Here is a 12,862-nt window from a genome sequence, read left to right on the forward strand (position 1 = left end):
AATACAAAGGCAGATCAATTTTTGATTTGGCCTTCTGTCCCTGTCTCCAATGGAGGGACAAGTGAAGTGAACATCCATGTTCTGTGTTGATGTCCCTTTGGCCATTCTCCAGCACATACATTTGGGTTTGACTAAGCATGATGGAGACAGAAGGTACAGGAAAGTCTTCTTAGACTCAGCTGTTTCCCAGCAACTCCAAGTGACAGCTGAAACCTGACCTCTGACTTTGTGTCTGTTAACTGTGGCCCAATCCCATTGCTGTATCCATTACTCCTTTTTTTAATGGAATGAAGTGGCTGTCGTAGTTGATAGCTCCGGGCTCGTAATGCAAACAGATGCTCATTACTCTTTTTGCTGCAAGACATTTTTTACATGTCTGTTCTAGGCAGGCAATCTAGAGGTCAGCTCAAAGGTTAGGTGATAAGGAAGTGGCGTCTTGAGATAATGACCGCTTTCCATTTGCCATCTTACCTTTTACACATACACTTAACATCCATTTATAACCTGTCAACCCTCACATTAGTACAATTCGCTGATCTCCTCGCATAGTCCACGTTCAACTGGAGCTGTTTTGCTTTATCAAGATGCGGTGAGTTCAAACACAGATTTGCAAGTCAGCCTATTAGCATTTCAAAAACAAAGACTTGACTTTAATTTAATCTGTGGTACATCTCCAAAGTAAGGCCAATTTCTTACCTGTGGAGCAAAGTGAGTTGAGAAGAAGCGAAAGATAAGAAAAATGGAAGCCCGAGTGAGGGAAAGCGGAAAGAAAATGTTTGCTACCATTACTTTTTAGGCCTCCACTCACAGTGTGGATACTTGAGAGGCTGACAGAAGTGCTGCAAGGTTTACTGAGCTTTCCTTTGTTGACAGGCATCAATGTGTTGACTGCTGTTGTAGGCTGAGGTCAAGGAAAGGCCTCTACTGGCTCTTTGTGAAGTATAAAAAAAAAAACAGCCTGATATATTCACCGGTCCAGGCGTTTCACCTCTCTTTCTGTGTTAAGGTTTTCAGCATTCTTGTTAGGCTTACTTAAAGTGAATAGGCCTTTATGCAGCACTACATTCAGCACAGATGTAGCTAGAGTTATGAAACCGGTCAAGGTTTGTTTGTCTAATGTGCTTAAGTGTATGTACATTCCTTCATTTGCCACAGTAACTGAAATATCATCGGATGCTTGAATGTCTGATTTGTCTGCTGTATGCAGATACAGAGAGTTTTTTTATAACACCTATATGTTTCTACCCTGACTATTTTTGATATCTAAGAATGAATCTTTTTTTTGTTGTTGTTGTTCTAAGCCATATCATAATGATGTTACTTGGCTGGTGCTCATGATGATGACGATGAAGACTTTATATGCAGCTTTTATCACTATAGCATTTAGGGTTGTGTGTATTATGCATATGTGTGTGTGCGCGCTTGTGTTTTTCTTGCACAAATACCGTGCATTCACACACAGGTAAAGCCCTAGTTCTATTTCTGTAGGTGTATGTGCATTATTGTTATCTGCAGGTGTGACTCTGCATACGCTAAAGTGCATAACTGTGTTTGTGCCAAGGTGTGTTTGGTTTGTGTGTTAGTGCATGTGTGTGTGTGTCAGTGTATGGTGGCATGCCGTAGGCCCCATGCCACCCTTCCATCCCATTAGCTGAGCCCAGCCCCTGCCTGTGTCTGCTTTAACCTTGGCCAGCGGGCTGGAGGAGAGGGAGAGTAATTCTAACCTTAAAAACCTGCTGATTAAAGCTAGTTTGGTAGAATTCGATTCCACTTAATGCCTTTGGCCGTGAGCCCAGCTGGCTAGCATTAGCATCAACAGACACCATGTCTTCAGTCAGGGAGACAGACGTGCATGGGCATGTGCATGAGCTTCCTCTGGCGGATACAAAAGTGCGGCTGTAAACCCCACATCCCCTCGTCTATCTTTCTGTCTCTCCGTTCTTCCTCTGTGCCCTCTGTCTCTCATCCCACTTTCATTTCTCCCTCTGCCCAGTGTATACCTCCTAACTTCATCACCACAATTTTCTTGAATTTGTTCTTGTCTTCCTTAGCTTCAGGAATGAGGCCAGAGAGAATCGGGGCTTTCAGTGTGGCAAGTGGTCAGGGGGTTCTCTCTGATTGCCTCAGCCCTGTTATTGTTTTCCTCTTGAACTTGATGTATGGCTGTGTTTACGCGTCCAGCGTGGCTAATTAATTCTCCTCTTCAGGGCCTGTTTATCAACTGTTTGTGTTTATTTTACAATGAGTATGCTATTTTTAGAGTCGATCATTTCCATAACACATTCATTTTTTTTTTCCAGAGCATCATTTGTTTTGCTTTGTTGAGGAATTTATTTTTTTCCTTCAGCTCGAGGTGCCGCCTGCCAATTCATTTTGTAGCCCGCTCAGTTTTGACTGATTTAGAGGCTGCAGCTGGTCCAACGGAGAGGACCGGGGAGATAAATCTAAGCCTCTTTTGATTTATTATGTATAATGTCTCATCAACCGTTGCTTAAGTCTTCAGATGCACAGAAGAATTATACTGCTACAACTTTACAAGTTGTGGCTTATTTAAAGGGGTATAAAGAAGGAGGAGGATGTTAATAGAGAAAGCAGTAGCTGGGATAAAAGCCACAGACATTGTGCCAGTAACATACAAGAGCTGTGCATTTCTCTCTGAATCCAAAATGCAAAAGAGATACTGTATATTCTGGTCATTCTGGGCATGGTGCCACCCTGCCAGACACTACAGATAATTTGATTCCCGCTGAACGATTGGGAGAGAGCGGAGCGGAGCGGCTGACTGTAAAGACAGCAGGTGAAATGCGGAGCATTACGGTATCAGTTGAAAATGAGCTCATCCTCCAAACTGGAAGTGGCACTTTTCAGCCATAAGTCATCTAATCACGTCTATATAGAGCCAGGAATCGTTGATTGATCAATAGTCATCATGGATGCTGTCAATGGTCAGGATAGCTTGAATCTTGCATGGTCCATGAATCTCTATTGAGTATGGATTTTGCATTCCCCCCACGGATGGGGTTTGATAGTGCTGCCTGATTGGCTGCTGCATGAGCTCTATTTATTCTGCTGTGCCCCAGGCTGAATCACCTGCCCCAGGCATCCATGTGAATAGACATATGCAAACATGCGCACAAACAGAAGTACACACACGCGCACAAAATGATACATTCCCTCTAATGAAGCAGTGAGCCAGAAGTGACTTTACCAGGTGGATGTCCGTGTCAACAACTGTATAATAGTGTGAAGCAAGTCACTCAATACAGTGAGAGCTGAAAAATTTATACCAGATCTGACTGTGGTTTATTCGCATCCAGAGTGATGATATGTGTGAACAAATATTGGCTAAGAAAGCATGAGAGAGGACACACGAGTCATACTACATGCCAAGCATGTTGTCCACGCATGCACAAATTTCTGCTTGCGAGCAACTGAGTGTGTGTGTACATGTGTGCTCTTCGCAGTCAGACTGGCAATCCAACTGACAGACAAGTGTGTGGCAGCGTCTGACAGTAAGACGTTTGCATCACTGCAGGAAAACAGCAAATTGCCAACATAAATAAGGTGCCACGCTCTGATTAGGACTGTCTTCACACATCATTATGGTCTAATGAGAGAGTTTCCCCTCTCTCTCGGCGTCTCTGTAACTGTGTGTCTGCTTGCAAGTTTTGCCTTCACAGACTTTGCATTTTACTAACCTATCTATTTCTGTGCCTCGCACCTGTCAGCCATGATGGATGAATGTGAAGTGAGGTGTCGCCAGGGCAACAGGCAGGCCAGGGGCAGCGGTGGCCTCCAGAGGCAGGACAGGTAACCGCTGGTGGCCATGCCTTTATATCTGAAGGCTTTATTTAGGCTGAACTGTTTATCACCGAGATGTCTGGCCTTCTTGCCCCGTGTGAACTGCGATCCTGCTCCACTCAGGACCACTTTAACACCCCAAGGGGTGGGTGGGTGTATGTCTGTGTGTGTGGCGGGGGGGGGGGGGGGGTTCAGGCCAGGTAATAATACCCTTTCATTGGGCGAAGCCAACATTTCATCGCCTTGGCCGCTTGCTTGAGTGACAACACCAAATGAATTTGCTGCATCAGTGTCTGACTTTGGAGGACACACGTCGCTGTAACTCTTTATTCCTGCTGTCCGCAGTGACAGCACATGAATACATTATGGACAAGCTGCTTGTGAATACTTCTATTAACTGTTGTGTATCATTCTTCTATTGTGTCTCAATTGCATCCGGAACACAAAAGTACGCCAATAATACATTAACTTTTGAATGTGTGCGCGCGTATGCGCATGCGCACCTGCGTATTTGTTTCACTGTGTTTGTGTCAGTGTGCAAAAGCTCTTCAAAATTACACATTGGGAAACTACACTTTTACAAGAGGACTTGTGTGTGTGTGTGTGTGTGTCTGTGTATAATTATGGTTTAATTGCTTTCCCTGTGATGTGCTGTCATCTGTCACAGCCCAAAGACAGCAAATAATGGTTCTGCTGCCGTCACTTTGTCACCCAGACGCTCAGCATGCAGAGAGCAGCAGAAACACCAGTAACTGATATGCGTCTTGAATTACTGATAAGCGCTCAAGTATGATGAGCTTTGTGTACGTGGGCGTGCTTGTGTTCTCAGAAGTATCTTGGCCTGCCTTTCTATCACGGTCTATTGTGACTGTCTGTGTAAGTGTGCATAACGTTGTGTGCGTGAGCGCAGCAGCATGTGTCTGTGCCTGTGTGAGTACTTCTGTGTTTACGAGTGGGTGTAGTTTTGTGTTCATTTTCTAATTCTGCGTGTGTGTGTCTGTGTGCAAGTGGGTTGGTGGGTGCATTAACGTGGGGCTGAGGGCGCACAAGCTGACGTTTGTTTGCAAATGTGTTTGATGCCTACTGTATATCGGCACTGACAGGTGCAACAGTTGTGTTATGCTTTAAGCTGCTTGTTTGTCTGGCACACTGCTTTGTGTGGTTGAGAAATGGAGTAAACAGAGGGAGAGGAAAGCAGCCTGGGGGCTAATTTATTCACTCCCCAGTCGCCCTAGTCACAGAGGCCTGTTGCACCAGCCCACCTGTCAATCCTGAGAAGCATGCCGTAGCCGCATCCAAGTGCACACAGCCACACCACAGCCCGCTCTCAGTAGGCCAATGCTTAAGGCTAGAGCAGTATCAACCATGATATATCAATAAACTCTCCATAATTTGAATTAACAAGACAGCAAGATTTTTTTTTTTTTTTTTTTTTTTTTAGCACACGAGCAGCATTTAAAAGTCTGCCATTTTTCTGTGTGCGGTGAAAACGAATGCTGAATGCTTGTTTCAGCGTTGGTGTTGAAATTTAAAGTCAACTATTGAATAGACAGAATGCTAGCATTTCCGTTTGTAAGCACCTTTCGCACACAGTATTGCAACACATGACTGCACTGAAATGCATAAACAGTTTAATGTCTCATAGACAAATGTAATGTATTGCATCATACCTGCCTGAAAAGAGTACAAAGTACTGTTCATGACACAGATGCTCACAAAACTGCACAGTGGAAATGTGTGAGCTGGTAGCAGTTGTAGTTGACTGTAGTAATGTGATGTTCAATGCACTGTGTGGGAGGAAGTGTCTGTCCGTTGCCAGCGTGGAGTAATGGATAACAGAGCTATGGGAGTGGGAGGAGGCATACATCCTATTTCAGACAGCTGTAATGGATGAGAGTACAGCAAAAAAATAAGAAGAGGAGGAAGTCTGCGTGCCATCACTATCTCAAACTCTCACACGCAGAGTTCGCTAGTATTGAAATCGGTTCACAATAGACGCGATTGGAACAATGGAACACCTGGAGAAACAGTCGAGGCTGGTGTGGCTTGTGTTGTTTGTGAATTGGTCACAGGATGTATGTGTGTGTGTGTGTGTGTGTGAATGTGTGGGACATGCACAGCCACATTCACATGTTTGTGCATCTGTGTGATGTGTTTGTTTTGTTTTGTTTTTAAGCTACGTCATGTGTGTCTCACCATGTGCCCAGCCGTGTAGCTGTGCAGTGGTACTGTGGTATAATTAATCAGAAGGTTTGATGTTGGCAAATGAGTGTTTAAATGGACTGACTTCTTCTGCAGGCCCTGCTCTTTTTAACTAGGTTTTAGTTAAACTAGGCGAGCACATAACGCACTTCAAGGCGCCTGTTTATCACATGGTCCTCTAATGGAAACCAACGTCAACATGCCCAGCCACCCTCCCTTCCTCCCTCCCTTTGTCTCCCCTTCCCCCCACTCCTGCTCCTTTCCCCACCGCCCACTCGTTCCCATCTATAGTGCCTGAAGAAACTCAACTTAACTAACTGAACACACAACTGCTGAATAATGAAGCCGTGTCCGTGTATGCGTGCGCGTGTCTGTACAGTGTAAGTATCAGCCCAGCTTCTGACTTCTAAACAAACAGTTATACCAAAGTGGAACAGAGTGAAGCTCAACCCTCCCAACCTGCTTGTTTGATTTATCCCTGTAAAAGCCAAGCTTTCTGACTTAAGAGCAATTTTTTCCCCAATATTTCTTTGCTGGTGAGAGTGGGAGGGGAGCAGAGTGCTGTAGACTCGTGTTGCTGCTGTAAACAAGCAAAAGCAGGCTAGCAATCCCTCTGGGTCACCTGGGAGCCAGGGCTGTGGGTCTTCCAGAGAAGGACTAGGGAGGAGTGAGGACAGGAAGAGGATAAGTGCTGCCTTGCTCATGTTCCTCATTGCAGCGTTTTTTGTTTTTTTTTTTTTCATTTTTTTTTGTGTCTGCTGCCGGCTGGTGAAAAATGTCTCCTGGCCTCTCTGCCTGATACCAGGAGGCGTTATCAGCCCTGCCTAGCTCTCTCCACGGTAACGAGCCCCCAGGCACAGTATTATCTGTTTACGATAAGGATATTAATAACACTGTGCTCTAGTTATGTGCTAGGGTGCCCTGTGTGGTGATGGAGGGGGGGGGGGTCAGAGTAAGGAGCACCTGAATCATTCTGTCAGGGGCTCTCTCCAGACAGGACAGGATAAAAGTGGAGGAGAGGGAAGGAAGGAGTCATATGGTGATGCTGGGACAGTGCTGAGGTGTTCACTGGTTAACCTCATCCACTTTCTCCCTCCAGGTCACTGTCTTTGTTTCAAGAACAATAGCTTGACCATCTGCCAGCAGGTTCATGTGGGAGTTATCATAAGGAGGGAAGAGGTCGGGGGGAGTTCAAAGGTCACAGCTGTCATGGTCAGCAGAGAGGTCAGCCTATTGTCTACACTTAACTGTAGTATAATGTCCCCTCTTTCTGTCCTTCTTTCTCTCTTCCTCTACTATCTCACTCCCTTCCAGTGTCTGTATGGCTGCTACGTCCACTCCTCCATCATCCCCACCTTCCACCGTAGGTGCTACTGGCTGCTCCAGGTAAGAACTCCTCTTTTCCTCCTCGACAGTTCGCCACACTTTAGTTTCACTCTCAGACTCTCCCAGCCTATCCAGAAGAACTTGAATAAGTTGCATGATATCAGTTTCCATTTAACCGAAGCATTTCCCTTTGACAGCCGGCAGGCAGACATCAACCTATCCCCCCGCCACCTCTCTCTCTCTCTCTCTCTCTCTCTCTCTCTCTCTCTCTCTCTCTCTCTCTCTCTCTCTCTCTCTCTTTCTTCTCTTTTCTCTCCCCAGCCTCCATTTCCTTTATCTTTCCCAGTCATTCACTTTTCTGATGGCATTGCCCATACACGCCGTCCAGCAAGAGGACGGTATCTCAGTCTGCTAAAAGCTTTGCCATCTCCCCCGTCTAACAGCTGCAGTGATGGGCAGTAAAAGCATGATGGAAGAGGTTCCCTGTACAGTACAGTGTGCTTACAGTGGGTCGTCAAGCCTGCAGGCAGAGAGTGGTTGTAAATAGTAGTCCTTTGATCACCTCCCCAATACATCTCATCATTCTCGTTTAGCATGGCAGCCATTATTGTTGGAAGGTGCCTGATACGTACAACCATTTACACACACAATATTAAGGGAGCATATTACACACACACACACACACACACACACACACACACATAAACAGGGTTTTTGGAGCTGCTGCTATTTTTGTCTTTTATTTTTATCTATTTATCTGTCTCTGTCTGTCTGTCTGCCTGTCTGTCTGCCTGCCTGTCTGTCTGTCTGTCTGTCTGTCTGTCTGTCTGTCTGTCTGTCTGTCTGTCTGTCTGTGTCTGTCTGCCTGTCTGTCTGCCTGTCTGTCTGCCTGTCTGTCTGTCTGTCTCTTGTTTACAGTATGTTCTGGTATAAAATCTGTGAAGAAAAAAAACATCTTTGGAATGAATACACTTTAGCTACTGTGCTGCTTGTTCAGTTTCTTTATATTGTATTTTCTGTATTTTTTGAAGACAAGAATTGTTGAGTCACAACATCTCTACTGCACTGAAAACAAATCCATTTGTTGTCTAACCAGCCCCACTTTTCAGTGTCTCTTAGCAAAAGAGGAGAGCAGACCGGTAGGGAAAAGACAAAAGAGAAGAACTGGCCTCGACAATGCTTAAATACTAATCAAAATAATTAGTGTTCCCACAGCAAACAAAAGCTTTCAAACAACAACCGTTTATTTCTCTCTCACTCTCTGTTGGCTCTGTGTGTGTCACGGGCAGTAATAACAACACCAGCAGACAAAAAGCATGTCTCTTCCTGTCTCTTCTGAGTTCAATCAGCTTAAGCCGCTCAGGTTATTTTCACTTAAATATATTTTCCAAATGAACAGAGGTACAGTCTATTATTAAAATGGCTAAGTAATGGAAACAAGACAAAAAATGAAATAATGGTATACAGAATAAATCAGTGTGATTCCAGAAATAACAAGAGCCACAGTGCTGTAGATTTACTTGTTCTGCTTGGTAAGTGGTGATTTTCTGGATTCATTGTGTGGTGGCATTAGGAGATCATATAAAGGAAATGTGACATGTGTACATTGAGATAATAACTGGTCGGTGTAATCAATCCTCAGTAGCCAGGAAAAGAAAAACTTAAGTTGCCGACTTTGCTATATGAAATTCCTTCTTTGTGTATCCACCATGTTTTCCTCCTGAGCTGCAGCGTGGGGATAGTAACACAAAGAGGGAATTTCATACTCTGGGCTGTAGTTTTGGAGGATACCCGCTTGATTTGGCTAATTCAGAGTGTTGAATCCTCATATTAGCTTCAGCTGAACTTCAAAATGCATTTAGCGCAGAACAAGGGCTGTAGATTGCGTCTCCCATCACTTACATGGGATTATAAATGGAAGGGATCTCTTTAGGGCCAGTATAGAGAGAAAGAAGGTTTTCAGTGACTGACAACTGTTTCAGCGTACTTATGGGCATGTGGGTATTGTTTTAAGACTTTTTTTTAAAAAAGCGAGCTTATCCTTGAAGTCAAATTCAGGCCAAAAGGAGCATGACCGCTGGATGAAACGCAGCCACAGTTCCAGGGAGAGTCAGGCCACACACACAATAACACAAAGACACATGCAGACATTCAGAAACATGTACACGCTGCGCAGAGAGTGAATAGCGCAGAGAGCCGGGGTCACGCTGGGTTACTTGCTTTTTAAAACTACAGTACAGCCTTTATTTTCACCCTCTCTCCCTCTCTGTCAGTTTTAGGATTCACGCGCATAAACACTCATCAAACTTTGAGGAGTTCACTGACTCAACTTTGCTTTTCTGTTACTGCAGAGCATCAACTAAGAACAACTGGTTAGTGAATCCTTGGCCCTCATCTCTCCTTCTCTCACACGGCTCAACAGATCTCCTTACATGACTCACAAGGCCCTGGTGTGCAGCTAACACATCTCACATCCACTCATTCAAAAAAAAGAAAAAAAAAAAGTACCTTCTGCTGCCCAATGAAAAAAAAAACATTTATTTACAACCAAGTATTTTCTCTGGCACTGAGCATTCCTGAGACCCCAGATTTACATCTCTTTTCAGGCAGTTTATTGCAGGCCATCTGTGCTGACAGGAAACCACAATCACGATGACACCAGAGGTAAAAGATTACACCACTTCAGTCCATATCTCTCCAGATGCAGATAGACCTTCAGTACCTCTGTCTCTTCAAACCTTTCTCAGTCAGACAACTGACAGTCAGCCCTGCTGTTACAGCAGTCCCTTGCGCGTTCCCTCTCCCTCTTTTTCCACCTTTCTCCAGTCTCTGAACCCTCTGTCCCTGACTCCCTGTGTACCATTTGCTGTGTCCATATGAGATTTGCAGGCAGTAGTCTGTCAACAGCAGAGCAGCAAGGAGACTGGAGCTCCCAGAGCGGCAACAGGGAAAGGTCACCAGTGAGTGAAAAATGTAAATATTCAGCCATCCAGCGGCCACAGTCACGGAGAGACAGGGATGAAAATAACTCCTATTACACAGCACCGACAGGGAGGGAACATAGAGGACAGAGAGGGTAGAGGGGTAGAGACAGACTGTGAATGAGAGAGAGAGTGAGATGGACACAACTTTTAAAAAGTTAGGCTAAAAAAAAAACACTCTGAAGGGAGAGCTGGAGAGAAGACAGATTTAAAGATTTGAAGCAAAAAAAAAAACCAAAAAAAAAACCATACAGCACAACAGGGAGAAAAGGGACAGTGTGTATCTGTTTGTATTTTTGGATATGTGTGTGTGACGCTGCAAGAAAGCCAGAAAGCAAGAAGTGAGAAAGACAGACAGAGTGGGGTTGGTGAAAGGTGTTTTAGGGAGGGGGTGTTAGCCTGTGGGTGTGTGCCTCTTTATCCACTCTTTATCCACTCTTTATTGAGTCAAAGCCTGGGTAATGAGACAGGGGACAGGAATGAAGACCTGCGAGGGGGGGGTCTTCTCTCACTCCATTCATTTTCTTTTGTTCTTTTCACCTCTCACTCTCAATCTGCTCATCCCCGCCGCACTACCTCCACCTCTCTATGGCATTAGACCACTTTAAAATGTCTGGCCCATCCCCGCAAATGGCTGAGACTGAAGAAAAGTACCACCGCAGTTATCTGGGGTTGCAAACAATGAATCCAAATTGCTGCTGAGACAGAGAGCTGCCCAGAGCAGACTGTGTGGTTTGTCACTCAGAAAAAAAAAAAAGTTCCCAATTTACTGGATCTGGTAAAAAATGGGGCTCTGTTTCCTACTGTGGTATATTTTCAATGCTGCCAACAAAAACCAAAGTCCCCAAGCCATCATAAACATCTTAACATTATGTATCCCCTCTTTAAATGCTGTCAATTACATCTGGAGTGTGCATAACCAGATACTTAAAGGCATGTATGAATTTAGTACTACGCAGTCTTTCCAGCCACAAGCTATCACGACACACACACACACAGTCAGACAGACACACACACTCATTGACACAAATGATCTCGCCTGTCCTGGTGGCACTGATTGATTCTGTCGCTTCATGTCCCCTTCTCTTGTTTAGTGCTAATCGAATGTAATTCCCTGCTTGCGCCTCTCCATCAAATCAGACAGTGGAGTTTGCGCTGGCCGACGGGGGCACAGAGGTGGGATAATTATGATATTAATACGGAGGGGGTCTGAGGGGAAACTTCATTTGTCCTGCTGCCTGCCACGAAACACAGAGAGGGGTCAATAGCTTCTTCCGCTTCCCCTACTTTAAAGAGGAGGAGAGAGGGATGAGATAATGAAATGACTAGTAAGGCAGGAGGGAATGCTGACGACCTTGTTTCTTCACAGCTATCACTTTCTCCCTCTTACCTTCCTCAGCTTGAGCCACTGTGCTCTAGTCTCTGTCTCACATGAATACATTATTAATATCACCATTCACTGCAGTTACATTTTTCTTATAACATTGGTCCTTCAGAGTATAATGACTTTGGAACCACTTGAATTAGTGCTATGTAGGAAAATGAGTTGTAACTGTTGTCCCTGTGATCATTCCAGCACTATTAGACAGTATTTCAACAATTTTAATTTATGGAATAATTCAAAGGTTGCTTAATTGGACAGGCAGAGTGATAACTCTGTGATTAAAAAGAAGTCTGAGCGGTGTAGGCTCTGCAGTGCTCTCCATGGTGCTAGTCTTCTCTAACCTTTCTAACTGTTCACCACATCAGAGCTGTTTTTTTTCCCTTTTTTCTTTTTCTTTTTTTTTCTTTTTCTTTTTTTTTTTTTGGGCTGTGTTGATTTATCAAAAACCGCCCAGTACCTTTGAACTCCCATGCTGTTCACCTCTCATAACAAGCTCGCCAATCTCCAAAGATCAATACACCTGGCCAACGCTGTCAGCAGCTCATGTGTAGGGCCCAACACATGCACTCATCATGTCTCACTCCTCAGCGCCAGCTCCTCTCCCTCTCTCTCTGGCTAATTGAATAGGAAAAGTTGAGCAGCTCCTTTTCTGTGGTGATCCGTCATAGGTCGGTGTGCAAACAGGGTACAGTAGCTACAGACCCGGAGCGGACATGCCCGCAGGCTAAAGGCAGACAGATGGATTCTTTATATCTACCAGAGTCCTCTATTCATTCGGATCAGTTTAGTTGCCTCTGCGTTGAGCGCTGGGAGACAGGTGCCGGATTCAGAGTGGCTCAGGTGATGTGTGATGACGGAGCAGAGCTGTCAGGTCCAGATTCACATCAGATATGTCCAGACTATGCAAGGCTACATAATGAATATTTCACCGAGATAAATCATGGATGAGCCTGGGCACCGTTCTGTTAATTTCACTGAGAGGGTAGAGAGGCAGGAAAACCTGGCGAGGTTTTGACTGGCTGTCTACAACCTCAGGGCAAACGGAGGTAGTAGAAATATAATTGCCTATAGCTATGCAGGCTGTTGTTTGTATCAAATGGAAATGCACCTCTACAGAGTATGAGATCAGATTTGTAGCATACGAATTTGACTCCACCACCTGACATTG

General features: G+C 44.7%; 1 protein-coding gene across 1 annotated transcript in view; it reads left to right on the forward strand.

Moving 5' to 3' along the window:
- camta1a (calmodulin binding transcription activator 1a) overlaps positions 1-12,862 on the forward strand; it is a 272,181-nt gene that overhangs the window by 210,672 nt on the left and 48,647 nt on the right. Inside the window, exon 6 of the mRNA XM_041055551.1 lies at positions 7,318-7,389. Within this exon, the coding sequence (XP_040911485.1) occupies positions 7,318-7,389 (72 nt within the window). The remainder of the gene's footprint in view (positions 1-7,317; positions 7,390-12,862) is intronic.

This window comes from Toxotes jaculatrix, chromosome 2 (genome assembly GCF_017976425.1).
Source record: "Toxotes jaculatrix isolate fToxJac2 chromosome 2, fToxJac2.pri, whole genome shotgun sequence".
NCBI lineage: Eukaryota > Metazoa > Chordata > Actinopteri > Toxotidae > Toxotes > Toxotes jaculatrix.